At 37.6% G+C, this 16,593-nt stretch overlaps 1 protein-coding gene across 1 annotated transcript in view; it reads left to right on the top strand.

The window, feature by feature from the left end:
• The window catches only part of GC (GC vitamin D binding protein), a 75,015-nt gene that overhangs the window by 36,403 nt on the left and 22,019 nt on the right, over window positions 1-16,593 (top strand). Inside the window, exons 5-9 of the mRNA XM_010594185.3 lie at window positions 2,405-2,616; window positions 4,505-4,637; window positions 6,047-6,141; window positions 7,976-8,105; window positions 9,234-9,436. Of these exons, the coding sequence (XP_010592487.2) occupies window positions 2,405-2,616; window positions 4,505-4,637; window positions 6,047-6,141; window positions 7,976-8,105; window positions 9,234-9,436 (773 nt within the window). The remainder of the gene's footprint in view (window positions 1-2,404; window positions 2,617-4,504; window positions 4,638-6,046; window positions 6,142-7,975; window positions 8,106-9,233; window positions 9,437-16,593) is intronic.

The following is a 16,593-nucleotide window of genomic DNA, read 5'->3' on the forward strand; positions in this document are numbered from 1 at the left end:
GGATCAGGATAGAGGCCTTTTCCAATTCACGGAGCCAAAGAAGCTGGTGAACCCAAGATGAGCAGGTCAGAGAGCAGGGCTTCCGCTCACAGGCTGTAAAGGTCAAGGAATCCCCAAGGTCAGCAGGCAAGACCTCAAGGTTTCTCCTGATTCACATAGCTGCAGGGGCTGACAAACCCAAGATCAGCAGGTTGGGAAGCAGGACTCTTGTTTGCAGGCTGTGAGGTTGAAGAATCCCAAGATGAACAGGTAAGCTGCTAGCTCAAGTCCCAAGAAACAGAGGTCAGAAAAGAGACAGCTGCTGGATCCAGAACAAGCCAACAACCTTTCCAAGGTGAGCAGGAAGGAAGTAGGTAGAAGGCAGAGAAATGAAGGCTGAGGGGGTGGTGAGCCGCTACAGGTCCCGCTCCCACCAGTACCACTCAGCAGATTCCATCATGGGGGTGATGGCATATTAAATTTCAACAGAGAAGTGATCACAACATTATACAACTGCCAAAACACTGAGAATCATGGCTCAGCCAAGTTGACACACAATCTTAACCACCACAATACACATAATAGGTTTTGGGTTTTCTCCCCTATAATATACAAGCAGAAATTAAAATGCAGAAATGGGAGACTTCAAAATATAGAAAGTAGTTGAAAAAGTTGAAACCAAAGGAGCTTGAGCAATTTACTAAATGCAGTTATCAGGCCTGGAGCAAATGACATTTATTTGCATTTTGATGAAGGCCTCTATAGAAAAATCTTTCACTGCTCAACCCTGCCACAGTCAGGCTGCAGAAACAGTGTTCCAAAGATCTGATTAGAATATATTCTATATAGTGATTATTCTTAGCCATTAATTGCTTTATCTGGCCCTTATTTATATTCTAAGAATTTTTATAATCATTTCCTTCCACCACCAACTCAACAAATACTAATTTTAACCTAACCCTCCAAACCATCTTAAAATGAGCAAACACTCCTACCAATCATGGTCAAAATAACAGAATGCATTTTTATTTATTTCAGTTAGTGTTAGAAAATTTTGCTAATGTATTCCTAGATCAGAGATAAGTTCCATGATTGTACAGACGGATTACAAGAGGAGAGAGATGGTGTTGACAATTTTTGTATGACACTTTTTTTTCTCCTCCTTGCTCAAAGCATTTTTTTTTTCTCTTTCTCAACCTCTTTTGTATTTAAAAGAAGTAATAAAAAAGGAAGAACAGAAAGTTTGCTAAGGAAAGAAATAGAAAGTGAATGGAGATTCACTGAAAAGAGAGATAAAAGTAAAAAAGAGAGTCTAATTCCTAAATTCTGAGATTTGATGGAAGATAGATGTGATAGACACTAAGGTGTTGTTTATCTGTAGTTTATACAACTAATTCATCAATTCATCATGTTGCTTTCATCCATGAGAGGGAAGGTCTTTAAGAGTTTTGTCCTGCAAAGATCACTAACTCTTAAAATGAGTGTAAGAATGTAAGGCAAAGTTCTAATTTTTCCCATGATGAGTATTTCTATTCCTTTTTAAAATTTTTTCAAATATCAAATTCTTCCCAATAGAACTTTGTTTGTTTTTTGTTTTTATGCCACTGGCTTGTTGATGCTCTAAACTTGGGCTTACTATCTGTTTAACAGTGTTGAGATTGTGACTTAAACTACGCCTTGCTCTTTGACCTTTCCTGAGCATGAAGATAAGCGTTGGTGCTTTGGAAAAAACAAATTCTCGGGCCCCATCTTTGATCTACTGAGTCAGAATTTCTGGATTATGCAGCCCAAGCATTTTTTATTTTTATATACTCTATGAGTGGTACTGTTGCAAAACTAGGCTCAAGAACTGCTAGGTAAGAGAAAGCAAACCAATGAAGAAGACAGTCTTAGGCTGGAGAAGCAAAACCAGTAAAGTCAACCTTAATGACTTTGATGGAGTAAAGCTTTCGGGACCTTCTTCATTTGCTGAAGTGGCACAACTTAAAATGAGAAGAAACAGCTGCAAACATCCGTTAATAATTGGAATCTGGAATGTATGACGCATGTATCTAGGTCACCATTATCAATGGTTATTTGCAGGGAAAAGCAGGTGGGTGTAGTCACCTGGAGAGCTTTTTCAAATGTCCTCTCTCGTTCTCAGAGAGGCTAGTAACTCCGTGGCTGAAAGCAGACAAAAACAGTACATTTATTGATGAAACTTCTATTTTTGTTCTACTATGAAGGAGGGTCATTAATTAACATAAATAAGACCCTGTGCTTGCCTTTAACTATAATTATGCATCTTGTCATATTGACTGATCATCTCATGGAGTCTCTAGCATAGACAGTTGTTTGCTGATGAGAATTTTTAAATTACAGAGTAAAATATTTTACTGAATTTCAAAAAAAAAAAAAACTCCCCTTTTTTCATCTCCCATTCCAGACCTCGGCATTGTCTATCAAGTCCTGTGAAAGTGACTCTCCATTCCCGGTGCACCCAGGAACTGCTGAGTGCTGTACCGAAGAGGGCCTGGAACGAAAGCTCTGTATGGCTGTCCTGAAACACCAGCCACAAGAATTTCCTACCTATGTAGAGCCAACGAATGATGAAATATGTGAAGCATTCAGGAAAGATCCCAAGCAATTTGCCGATCAGTAAGCTGCTTTCATCATAAGTAAAATTTTAAGTCATAAAATATCAAAAATGGGTCTGATCTAACCCCCTCCTCTGTATTAACACCCCTACATCAACCCAGCTGGTAATTTCTATTTGGACTGTTACAATAACAGGGAACTTGACTATCATTCAGCGTAGCCCATTTCCTGTTAGCGCTGATAATAATGAATATCTTTCTCAGAGAAATGAAGCCAGCTCCCAAAACTGTTCCTAGTTCTATTATCTGAAGCAGCATCACTTGGATTGCCTCTCCACAATGACGTATTTTCACATATTTGTTAGCATCTGTTGTGATTCCCCTGTGCTAAGGATCCTTGTGTACTGTATATGGAAGAATTAATTTTATTACTGTGCTCATTTTAAGACTTAACTTCCAGTAAAGCATAACTGTCTTAGTTATCTAGTGCTGCTGTAAGTGCAATACCACAAGTGGATATCTTTAACAAAGGGAAATTCATTCTTTCACAATTTAGGAGGCTAGGAGTCTGAATTCAGAGTGCCAGCTCTGGGAAAGATTTTCTCTTTCAGCTCTGGGGGAAGGTCCTTGTCATCAATCTTCCTCTGGTCTAGGAGTTTCTCAGCTCGGGGACCCTAGGTCCAAAAGACATACTCCACTCCGGCTGTTCTTTCTTAGTGGCAGGAGGTCCCTCTCCTCTCTGCTCACTTCCCTCTTTTATATCTTGAAAATGATTGACTCAAGATACAACCTACTCTTGTAGTTTGTATTCTGCCTCATAAACGTAACTGCTTCTAATCCTGCCTCATTAACATCATAGAGGTTAGGATTTACAACACACAGAATTATCAGATCACAAAATGGAGCAGAAAACAATATTGGGAATCATGGCCTAGCCAAGTTGGACACATATTTTTGGGGGACACAATTCAATCCATGACCATAACAAACTACTTTTTTTTTTGTTCATTCCTATAGCATATTTATTGCTAGAAACAGTTGTGAATGTGATATATGTTGTGCTACATAAGTAATCATGTAACTTTGAGCTTCTTACTGTTTAACATGCCTAAATACCCAGGATATACATTGATTTTTTTGTGTTAGACTTTGGAGGTCATAAAAATGAATAAAAATGGGGGAAAATTCAATTTAATATGTTTTCAAAAATTAAAAGCAATGCCATTCAAAGCAACTTTAAATGTGTGAAAAAAGTTACAATTTTATAAAAATTTGATTGGTTTTCCCATCCTTGTAAATTTTCAGAAAAGATTTTGCATAAGATTACAAAGTTATTTTTAAAAAATTTATAGAGACTTATTCTCCAAAAAATTAAAAAGTACTCTTTCAACAAATGGAGCCTGGTGCCACAGTGGTTAAGAGCTACAGTGAACTACAGCTGCTAACCAAAAAATCAGCAGTTCCAATCTACCGCCACCCCTTGGAAATCCTATGAGGCAGTTCTACTCTGTCTTATAGGATTACTGTGAGTCAGAATTGACTTGACAGCAACAGGTTCTTTCAACAAATAAGTAAACCTATACCTAACAATTGTCTAGGATAGTAAGCTGAGGTAGATAATGAAGGGTAAGTCCATGAATTACATTTGTTTTAATTTATTCAGTCAACATCAAAAAGCAGCTACTGTGGGCCATGCACTTGGCCAAAGGCTAAGTAAGTAAAAGGACAAATAGCTCCTCCACTGAAGCAGATCACAGGGGAATTTAGGGAGGAATGTATTTTTTAAATTAAAATATTAATTAAAAATTACTTCAGAATTATAACTTCTTCTAAATCCTTAGTGATTTTTAGATGTTAAAACCATAAACTCATGTAACATGCACCTTTTCTCCATCAAAATGCTTCTGAAAGAGATTTGTTTTGACAATCCTCCTATTTTTTTCCCACAGATTTATATACGAATATTCCATTAATTATGGACAAGCTCCTCTACCACTTTTAGTCAGTTATGTCAAGAGTTATCTGTCTATGGTAGGGTCCTGCTGTACTTCCTCGAGCCCAACTGTATGCTTTTTGAAAGAGGTAGGTACCAGTTTATTTTATATAACCAGTAAGTCAATTCCAACTCATATGTGACCCCACATGTGTCACAGTACAACTGTACTCCACAGGGTTTTCAATGATTGAGTTTTTGGAAGTAGATTGCTAGGCCTTTCTTCTGAGATACTTTTGGACACACTTGAATCTCCAACCCTTCAGTTGGCAAATGAGCTCATTAATTTTTTGCACCACCCCGGGGCTTCATTTATTATATTGTGGTATTGTTGTTAGGTGCCGTAGGGTCAGTTCTGATTCATAGAGACCCTATGTACAAAAGAACAAACCACTGCCCATCCTGCACCATCCTCACAATTGTTGCTATGCTTGAGCTCATCTTTGCAGTCACTGTGTCAATTCATCTTGTTGAGAGTCTTGCTCTCTGTCACCAGCCCTCTGCTTTACCAAACATGGTGTCCTTCTCCAGGGACTGATCCCTCCTGATAACCTGTCTGTTTTAGTCATCTCGTGCTGCTATAACAGAAATACCACAAGTGGATGGCTTTAACAAAGAAAAATTTATTTTCTCACAATCTAGTAAGCTGGAAGTCCAAATTCAGGGGTCAGCTCCAGGGCAAGTCTTTCTCTCTCTGTTGGCCTTCTCATCAATTTTCCTCCAGCCTAGGAGCTTCTCAGGCGCAGGGACCCAGGGTCCAAAGGACTCATTCTGCTCCCAGCAGTGCTTTCTTGGTGGTATGAGGTTCCCCATTCTCTGCATGCTTCCCTTTCCTTTTACCTCTTGTAAGATAAAAGGCAGCAGAGGCCACACCACAGGAAAACTACCTTTACATTGGATCAGGGATGTGACCTTAGTAAGGGTGTTACAATCCCACCCTAATCCTCTTTAACATAAAATTACGATCACGAAATGTAGGACTACCACACAATACTGGGAATCAGGGCCCAGCCAAATTGATATACACACTTTGGGGGGGGACATAATTCAATCCATGACAATGCCCAAAGTGTGTGAGACAGAGTCCTACAATCCTCATTTTGAAAGAGCATTCTGGCTGTACATCTTCCAAGACAGATTTATCCATTTTTATGGCAGTCAATATTCTTCCTTGACACCATAATTCAATGGCATCAAATTTATTATATATTATGTTTTAGTTTTTTCTTCTTTTAATGACTTTTTTTTTTAATTGTGGTAGGAGTTTTGATTCTGGATTCCATATATTTTCTAAAATGCTCCCCTTATATTTTATTATTTGGAAAATGAATAAGCCACCCCTGGAAAAGAAATATCGATAATTTCCTTTGGTCAGAATTCAGTTTTCTATTTATTTAAAAAAAAAAACTGAAATTAATATTCTCTGGTTTTGCCATTCCTGCATGTTACTTTCAATGGAGCTTGACCTTCTAATGAGATTCTCTCTCTTGTTTTCTAGAGACTACAGATTAAGCATTTATCACTTCTAACCGTTATGTCAAATAGAATCTGTTCACAATATGTTGCTTATGGAAAGGAGAAATCAAGACTCAGGTAAAAAAAATAAATAAACATCATCAGTGTGTTTATCTGTTTGATTCTATACTTTTTTTCCATAATATTAGGATTTCCTAAGAATACATTTGTAATCGGTGATTACAGTGTGCCCAAGCAGCTTATGATTTAATACTCCTCAAAGGGATAGCTTTTTTTTTTTCTTTTCTTTATAAAGAATAAGAAACAATAAGGAATGAGACTATGTTGTAAAATATGAGATTTGCTTTTAATGAACATTTTCCATATACTCTCTATACTGAAAAATTGGTAGGCCAATAGAAACTATTTCCCCAGTTCCCATATTAGCATATATTACAAACAGAAAAGCTAAACAGATCATTTGTGCCTCACACGTCATTTGCTTTACCTGATTTTCTCTTGGAACGAGACATCCTGAATTCTTACTTGCTATATATATGAAGCTTCCTGCTCTACAGTATTATCTCCTGACCTATTTAAATTTATTAAAATATTTAGCTGTTTCAACTATTTGCAACCTTCACTTTGATGTTTGTATGGCTACTCCTTTACTGTTAACTTCATATTTTAGTTATGATGCTTTCTGTCTTTACATCTTTGTCATCTCCTCAAACATCTAGATTTTACAGCTTAATCTTTTTAGTACTTACAGTCCTTTAGCTCTTTCTACTCTGATCCATAAGCTTCTTTTCCTTAAATGGTAATGAAAAACTACCTATTTGTATTGTTGGTCAATGCGTAACAAGCCTCCCTACAGGGAAAAGAAATTATTTTCATGAGTCCTTTAAAAATAATCTCCCATTAGAACTACACAGACCCATTCTCTCTAGACCTCCCTTTTCATTTTCCTTTTACACCTTCAGTGTGTTGGTCCAGTAAAACACAGAAATTTATTTTTTAAGTTGCTTAATTAATGATAAATTTATACTAACATCAATGTCTAAGAATTTACCCCAAGGAAATAGTATTGGTGTGAAAAAAGATTTAGCTACAAAGTATTCCTGTCACATTGTTTTATATCTGAAAAAAAAAAAAGACATTTCCTGAATATCCCTAGAATAGGGCATTACTTAAATTAATTATGGTATATCTAAATGAAACGATGCCATGCAATTTGTTACAATTTTATTGTAAAAGAATATTTAATGATATAGAACTTATTTCTGATATATTAAGTGAAAAGTCAAGTATGAGAATAGTATACAAAAAACCATTGCTGTCGAATCCGTTCTGACTTGTAGTGACCCTATAGGACAGAGAGTAGAACTGCCACATAGGGTTTCCAAAGAGCGGCTGGTGTATTTGAACTGCCAGCCTTTTGGTTAGCAGAGCATAGTTCCATTCATGCGTACAAACCTTATAAAATACTTAACGGTTACACACCAAAATATCAACATTTATTAAACTTGTGGTTTAGGGTGATAGGCCTTTACTCCTTCATTTATTTCATCTGTATTTACTAAGTTAACCTATTAAAATATTTTTAAATGAATGTGGCGGACCACAGAACACAATATTTGCCTTGTGAATAGAGAGACGTGATTGCTTTTCTTTATTTCTGATGTAAATCTAATGTTTTAAAGTCCTGCTTCAAGCATGTAGATCTGTCCAGAAGTGATGCACACAAGTACTTAACATTTGAAAAGATTCACTGGGGCTGGTTTTTTTTTTTTTTTTCCCTTTAGTCAGCAGCTTTGGCACATAGGATCCATAGCATGGTAAATATGCTCCATGCAGCTGTTGAGGCCAGAGCGTTAAAGCTGTGGTATTATTCCTCCAGACTGTGTGCTTATAATGAAACAAAGAAAATTGAGAATGTTGGTTTTTAACAAATTCATTTTTAACTGCTTAGCCATCTCATAAAATTAGCCCAAAAAGCGCCCACTGCTGATATGGGAGATGTTTTGCCACTAGCTGAAGATGTTACTAACATCCTCTCCAAGTGCTGTGAGTCTACTTCTGAGGACTGCATGGCCAAGGAGGTAAGGGCACCCTCCCTGTTACCATCATCATAGGCCACGCAATGAGGGCTATTTACTGAGTGACACACCAACATGCATCATCTCAATGAATCCTCACGTGTAATCTATGAAATATATTATTACCTCCATTTTACAGATGAGAAAACATAAGATTAGCAAGCCTCAATAATTCGAGGTCACACAGGTTGTAAATATCAGGGTACACACTCAAGGACAATATTATTTGATTCTCAAGACTTTGCCTGTCCAAAATGATATCTACTAGCCATATATGGCTATTTAAATTGAATTATAATTAATTAAAATTTAATAAAATATAAAATTCAGTTCTTCCATTGCACTAGCCACATTTCAAGTGCTCAATAGTATTGGACAACACAGATACAGGTGACTTCCATCATTGCATAAAGTTCTCTTGGACAGTGCTACATATCATTAAACCATTAGAAGTTATTGATGCTTTTATTATCTTTTATAATTTGATGTCTTTTCAATTTTTTCACCATTTTTCATTTACGTAATCATTTCAAGTAGATACAAATTTTAACAAGTTTCTAGAAAAAAAGTTTTCAAAACTTGAAAGAACATGAGGTATGCTTTACATAAAGGTCATACTCCAAGGTCTTATCAACTTCTTTAAGAAAAGATTTGTGTGTTGCCTTGTTTCTTTTCCAATCAAGAATACATTTTCTGTGTTAATAAGTATTTCCCTATAACCTGATTTGTAATGGCTAAATAGAACTCTATCATATACGTCTACTGAATATATTGAATTATCTACCTAGATATACTGTATTTTTATTTAACTGGTTGTCAATTCTTAGATTTAGGTTGTTTTAATTTTTCGGTGTCTTCACAATACTTTAATTAATAGCCTTGTGGCTAAATTTTCCCTTCATTCAAAATAATTTTCTGAGGATAAATTCTTGTATGTGAAATTGTACGTTTCTAAGATTTTTTGTACATTTTGACAAATTACCTTCCAAATATACTATACCAATTTAGTTTTTGAGAACATTCATACTGACTTTTATAGACACCATGCCAGGGCTTGTGGATGTGTAGTCTTATTTTTAGTTAAACCAATCAGGTAACTAACAATGCACAAACTCACCATTCCTTTTGTAGCTGCCTGAACACACAGTAAAAATCTGTGACAACTTATCCACAAAGAATTCTAAATTTGAGGACTGTTGTCAAGAAAAAACACCCATGGACATTTTTGTATGCACTTACTTCATGCCAGCGGCCCAACCACCTGAGCTGCCAGCTGTTGAGTTGCCCACAAATAAAGAAGTATGTGATAAAGAAAGCACCAAAGCCACAGATCAGTAAGTATAGTAAAAAAATATAGTTGATCAGAAATTTGTTTCCCTTTTAATTTCATCCAGACAAGGGGGAATCATGCTGTGGGGACTGAATGAGGAAAGATACGGTATAGCTTGGCTTGTAAGCAAAAGGTCTGCAGTTCAAATTTACCAGTCCTCCTTGGAAACCCTAGGGGGCAGTTCTCTGTTTTATAGGGTCTCTATGAGTCGGGATGGACTCAATGGAAGTGGGGGTGGTATAGCTCAACTCATTTCAAACGCAAAGTACTGTTTATGCTTTTTGTGTATATTCAGTATTTGTTAATTGATTTTGAATGACTTCTTAAAATTAAAAAAAAGTAATAACCTATTTTAAATAAAGAACAATTGAATTTTTAATACGGAGAAAGAAGTCTGTGGTTTCCAATTCTGCCTCCTCGGATGAGTGTGCATGACCAAAAGAAGTGCCTTAACTGTTCTTTAGTCTCTTCTTAATTGAAAATGGTAAACTTGAGTTACTTATCACACTGGTTGCTAATGAGAAATGCATGTGCAAGTAAATGCAAAAACACCTCTAAACCTCTATATACCATAAAATGCTGTATATGTGGAAAATATTATTATCATGGCACCAAAAATGCTTATCATATTATTTATCAGTTTAATTATATTACTTCGAATTCAGAGTCATAAATCAAAAGCCTATATTATATCCTACTTTTGGATAATTCAGCATTTTATACAAAAAACAGATAATGAATATAAAGTAGATTCTTTCTCAACAGTACTGATATTCCTGACAATCAAATGAAAAAGAAATTAAATAGGATGAAATGGTAAAACTTTATCTGGTTTCATCCAACTAAAAAACATATCTAAAATAAATAAACTATGGTTTCGATATACCATGAGCTACGTACCCCATGAGTATGCATTCTCATGGTGTAAAGTTATTTCACAAATAGGTTGAAGAAGCAGATTGGAATATCAATTGTCAATATCAGACCCCCCCCATGTATCTGTCAGTTTCTCGTACTGTGGGAGCTTGCAGGTTGCTGTGATGCTAGAAGCTATGCCACCAGTATTCAAATACCAGCAGGGTCACCCAAGGCAGACAGGTTTCAGCTGAGCTTCCAGATTAAGACAGACAGTGAAGAAGGACACGGCTGTCTACTTCTGAAAAGAATTAGCCAGTGAAAACCATACGAATAGCAGCAGAATGTTGTCTGATATAGTGCCGAGAAGATGAGCCCCTCAGGTTGGAAGGCACTCAAAAGACAAATGGGGAAGAGCTGCCTCCTTAAAGTCGACCTTAATGATGTGGATGGAGTAAAGATTTTGAGACCTTCATTTGCTGATGTGGCGTGACTCAAAATGAGAAGAAACAACTACAAACATCCACTAATAATCAGAACATGGAATGTATGAATATCAATCTAGGAGAACTGGAAATATTCAAAAATGAAATGGGATGCCTAAACATCAATACCCTAGGTATTAGTGAGAGGAAATGGACTGGTACTGGCCATTTTGAATCAGACAATCATATGGTCTACTACACAGGGAATGAAAATTTGAAGAGGAATGGCTTTGCATTCACTGTCCAAAAGAACATTTCAATATCTATCCTGAAGTACAATACTGTTAGTGATAGGATAATATCCATATGCCTACAAGGAAGACCAGCTAATACAACTATTATTCAAATTTATGCACCAACCACTAAGACCAAACATGAAGAAACTGAAGATTTTTACCAACTTCTGCAGTCTGAAATTGATGGAACATGCAATCAAGATGCATTGATAATTACTGGAGATTGACATGCGAAAGCTGGAAACAAAGAAGAATGGTCTGTAGTTGGAAAATATGTCCTTAGTGACAGAAACGATGCCGGAGATCACATGATAGAATTTTACAAGGCCAATGATTCTTCATTGCAAATACCTTTTTCGACACCATAAATGGTAACTGTACACGTGGGCCTCACAAGATGAAGCACACAGGAATCGAGCTGACTACATCAATGGAAAGAGACAATGGAAAAGCTCAATATCATCAGTCAGAACAGGGCCAGGGGCCAACTGTGGAATAGACCATTAATTGCTCATAGTAAGTTCAAGTTGAAACTAAAGAAAATTAGAACAAATTCACAAAAGCCAAAGTAAGTCCTTGAGAATATCCCACCTGAATTTGGAGATTGTCTTAAGAATAGATTTGACAGGTTTAACGCTAATGACCAAAGACCAGAGGAGTTGTGGAATGATATCAATGACATCATACATAAAGAAAGTAAGAGATCATTAAAAAGAAAGAAAAGACCAAAATGGATGTTAGAAGAGACTCTGAAAGTTGCCCTTGAAAGTCAAGTAGCTACAGCAAAAGGAAGAAATGATGAAGTAAAAGCGCTGAACAGAAGACAGAGTATTATAATGTCATGTGTAGAGACTTGGAGATAGAAAACCAAAAGGGAAGAACACACTCAGCATTTCTCAAGCTGAAACAACTGAAGAAAAATTCAAGCCTCGAGTTCCAATAGTGAAGGATTCTATGGGGAAAATTCTGAACAATGCAATAAGCATCAAAAGAAGGTGGAAGGAATACACAGTCACGATACCAAGAAGAATTGGTTGATGTTCAACCCTTTCAGGAGGTAGCATATAATCAGGAACCAACAGTACTGAAGAAAGAAGTCCAAGCTGCGCTGAAAGCATTGACAAAAAACAAGGCTGCAGGAATTGACATAATACCAACTGAGATGTTTCAGCAAATGGCAGCTGTGCTGGAAGTGTTCTCTTGCCTACACCAAGAAATTTAGAAGACAGTTACCTGGCCAACCGACTGGAAAAGATCCATATTTATGCCTATTCCCAAGAAAGGTGATTCAATTGAATACGGAATTATCAAACAATATCATTAACATCACATGCAAGTAAAATTTTGCTGAAGATCATTCAAAAGTGGCTGCAGCAATACATCAACAGAGAACTGCCAGAAATTCAAGCTGAATTCAGAAGCAGATGTGGAAACAGAGATATCATTGCTGATGTCAGATGGATCTTGGCTGAAAGCAGAGAATACCAAAAAGATGTGTACCTGTGTTTCATTGACTATCCAAAGGCATTTGACTGTGTGGATCATAATAAATTATGGATAATATTGTGAAGAATGAGAATTCCAGAATACTTAATCGTGCTCATGAAGAATCTATAAGTGAATCAAGAGGCAGTTGTTCAAACAGAGCAAGGGGATACTGTGTGGTTTAAAGTCAGGAAAGGCGTGCATCATCAAGATTTTATAAAGAGAACATGGCATCACTATTGGAGGAAGAAGTAAGAGGACTTGCACTGCCTAACCTCAGAACCTACTATACAGCTACAGTAGTCAAAATAACCTGGTACAGGTACAATGACAGATACATCGATCAATGGAACAGAATTGAGAACCCAGATGTAAATCTATACCCCTATGGTCACCTGATCTTCGACAAGGGTCCAAAGTCCATCAAATGGGGAAAAGATAGTCTTTTTAACAAACAGTGTGGGCAAAACTGGATGTCCATCTGCAAAAAAATGAAACAGGACCCATACCTCACACCATACACACACACAAAGAAAAAAACTCAAAATGGTTAAAAGACCTAAATATAAAGTCCAAAACCATGAAGTTCATAGAAGAAAAGATAGTATAAATTCCAGAGGCCCTAAAACACAGCATTAACGGGATACAAACCACAACCAACAACACACAAATTCCAGAAGATAAGCTAGATAACTAGGATCTTCTGAAAATTAAACACTTATACTCATCAAAAGCCTTTACCAAAAGAGTAAAAAGAGAACTTACAGACTGGGAAAAAAATTTTGGCTATTACAAATCAGACAAAGGTCTAATCTCTAAAATCTGTAAGAAAATCCAACACCTCTACAACAAAAAGACAAATAATCCAATTAAAAAATGGGCAAAGGAAATGAACATACACTTCAGCAAAGAAGACATTCAAGCTGCCAAAAGACACATGAGGAAATGCTCGCAATCTCTAGCCATTAGAGAAATAAATGCAAATCAAAACCACAATGAGATACCATCTCACACTGGCATTACTGGCATGAATTAATAAAACAAGAAATAACAGATGTTGGAGAGGCTGTGGGGAAATTGGAACTCTTATGCACTGCTGGTGGGAATGCAAAATGATACAACCATTTTGGAAAACGATATGGTGCTTCCTTAGAAAGCAAGAAATAGAAACACCATATGATGCATCAATCCCACTCCTAGGAATATATCCTAGAGAAATAAGACTCATCACATGGACAGGCATATGCACACCCATGTTCACTGCAGCATTGTTCACAATAGCAAAAAGTTGGAAACAACCTAGATGCCCACCAACAGATGAATGGATAAAAAAACTATGGTACATACACACATGGAGTATTATGCAATGGTAAAGAACAACAATGAATCTGTGCAGCATCTTATAACATGGATGAATCTGGAGGGTATTATGCTGAGTGAAATAAATCAATCACAAAAGGACAAATATTGCATGAGACCACTGTTATAAAAACTCATGAAAAGGTTTACACACAAAAAGAAACAATCTTTGATGGTTATGAGGGAGGGGAGGGTTGGGGATGGAAAAACACTTAACAGATAATAGATAAGTAGAAACTTTGGTGAAGGGTAATATAGTACACAGTATTGGGGGAGCCAGCACAACCTGTACAAAGCAAGGTCATGAAAGCTCCATACACACATCCAAACTCCCTGAGGGACCGAATTGCGGAGTTAAGGGCTGTGGGGACCATGATCTTGGGGAATATCTAGCTCAATTGGCATAACATAGTTTATAAAGAATAAGTTCTACATTCTACTTTGGTGAGTAGCGTCTGGGGTCTTAAAAGCTGTGAGCAGGAGGCAGAGCCAAGATGGCAGAACAGACAGACACTTCCAGCGAGCCATCTTTATAACAAAGACCCGAAAAAGCAAGTGAAACGAGTATATTTGTGACAAGCTGGGAGCCCTGAACTTCAAAGGCAAGCTTAGAAAACGAACCAAGGGGCAGGGGGAGGAAGAGACCGTTCAGAAGTGGAGAGGAGTTACTGGACCTGAATCACGGGGAGCCCTCAGGCACCATTCCCAGAGCGGCTGTGGTGAGCCAGCACTAGTGTTCGGCCGCCGTTTCCTCAGGGAGAAGCAGCCGACCACACAGCCCGTTTACACCTCCAGAACCTGAGGAGAACGGCACTGTCAGCAAAAGCTAAGCCTGTGCATATATTTTACTGGCGCCCCCCCCACCCCCACCCCCAAGCCGACTTCACAGACTGAATTCCCTGGGCCTGAAATAGGCCCTGTTGAGCACCTAGAGCCATCCTCCCAACCTTGGTGAAGGAAAAAATTTGTGTTTGGGGGACAAGATAATTTGCTAGCTCCACTAACTGGGGGAGGTCAGGACAGAAGAAGCTCCTGTCCAGACTTAAACCGTCCATGGACTTTGAGCACCATTCCCTTCTGCATGGACCTGTGTGGGCCTATTTCGGGAGAATAGGCCCTTATTGGCAGACACCAACCATTTCAGCTGTGTGGTGGTGAGGTAGGTGTTTGATGTTTGACATCGCTTTGCCTATTAAATACGGTCCCCACCTACCCACATCAGGGAACTAAGGACTGGTAGCTCCTCTCAGGTCACCCAGCCACCTGCAACAGGGGTCCAAAGATAACTGGTACCTCCCAGTCCTTACAACCAAAAACTTTGGGTGCCCGTACTCCATCTGAAGAACCCACCCACCGGCATGCTCTAGGGAACAGGGACGAACTTTCCTCAGAGACACTAAGGGGTTGGTACTCAGCCCCCTGCCTTGTTCAGAGCATGACCCCTGCTGCAATCAGATACTGGTATATATGCCAATCACCCCTACCCCTCTAAGACAGTAGGACAGAGCCAGTACCACACACTTGATGATCAGCTACCTGGAAATCTGAGCTGAATTCATACAAAAAAACTGAATGGACTCCTAGGCTGATATACCTGATAACAGCTCTAGCCAGCTGGGGACAGGACACCAGAGCTCCAAAGGTGAAAATAATCAAGCTAGCTCACTCAAGCAACCCATAGGGGTATACCAAAACAAAACAAAGCAATAAGCTATGGCACAGTAACCAAGCATAAAATAATACAATAACTTATAGATGGCTCAGTGACAACAGTCAATATCAAGTCACATAAAGAAACAGACCATGATCACCCCAGCAGGCTCTCAAAACAAAGAATCCAGGGATCTTCTAGATGCACGTGCATTCCTGGAATTACCAGAGGCAGAATACAAAAGTTTAATATACAGAACCCTTCAAGACATCAGGAAGGAAATGAGACAATACGCAGAACAAGCCAAGGAACACACAGACAAAGCAATTGAAGAAATTAGAAAGGTTATTCAGAAACATAATGAAAAGTTTAAAAAGCTGGAAAAATCCATAGAAGGCAGCAATCAGAAATTCAGAAGATTAACAATAAAATTACAGAAGTAGATAACTCAATAGAAAGTCAGAGGAGCAGAATTGAACAAGTAGAAGCCAGAATTTCTGAACTCAAAGATAAATCACTTGCCACTAATATATCTGAAGAAAAATCAGATAAAAGAATTTAAAAAGATGAAGAAACCTTAAGAATCATGTGGGACTCTATCAAGAGAAATAACCTATGAGTGATTGGAGTACCAGAACAGGGAGGGATAACAGAAAATACAGAAAGAATTGTTGAAGATTTGTTGGCAGAAAACTTCCCTGATATAGAGAAAGATGAGAAGATATCTATCCAAGATTCTCATCGAACTCTACATAAGGTAGATCTGAAAAGAAAGTCACCAAGACGTAATATAATCAAACTTGCCAAAACCAAAGATAAAGAGAGAATTATAAGAGCAGCAAAGGATAAGCAAAAAGTCACCTACAAAGGAGAGCCAATAAGAATAAACTTGGACTACTCGGCAGAAACCATGCAGGCACAAAGGCAATGGGATGACATATTTAAAAAATTGAAGGAAAAAATTGCCAGCCAAGAATCATATATCCAGCAAAACTGTCTCTTAAATATGAAGGTGAAATTAAGACATTTCCAGATAAACAGAAGTTTAGGGAATTTCTAAAAACCAAAGCAAAACTACAAGAAATATTAA

Source organism: Loxodonta africana, chromosome 5, assembly GCF_030014295.1.
Source record: "Loxodonta africana isolate mLoxAfr1 chromosome 5, mLoxAfr1.hap2, whole genome shotgun sequence".
Lineage (NCBI taxonomy): Eukaryota > Metazoa > Chordata > Mammalia > Proboscidea > Elephantidae > Loxodonta > Loxodonta africana.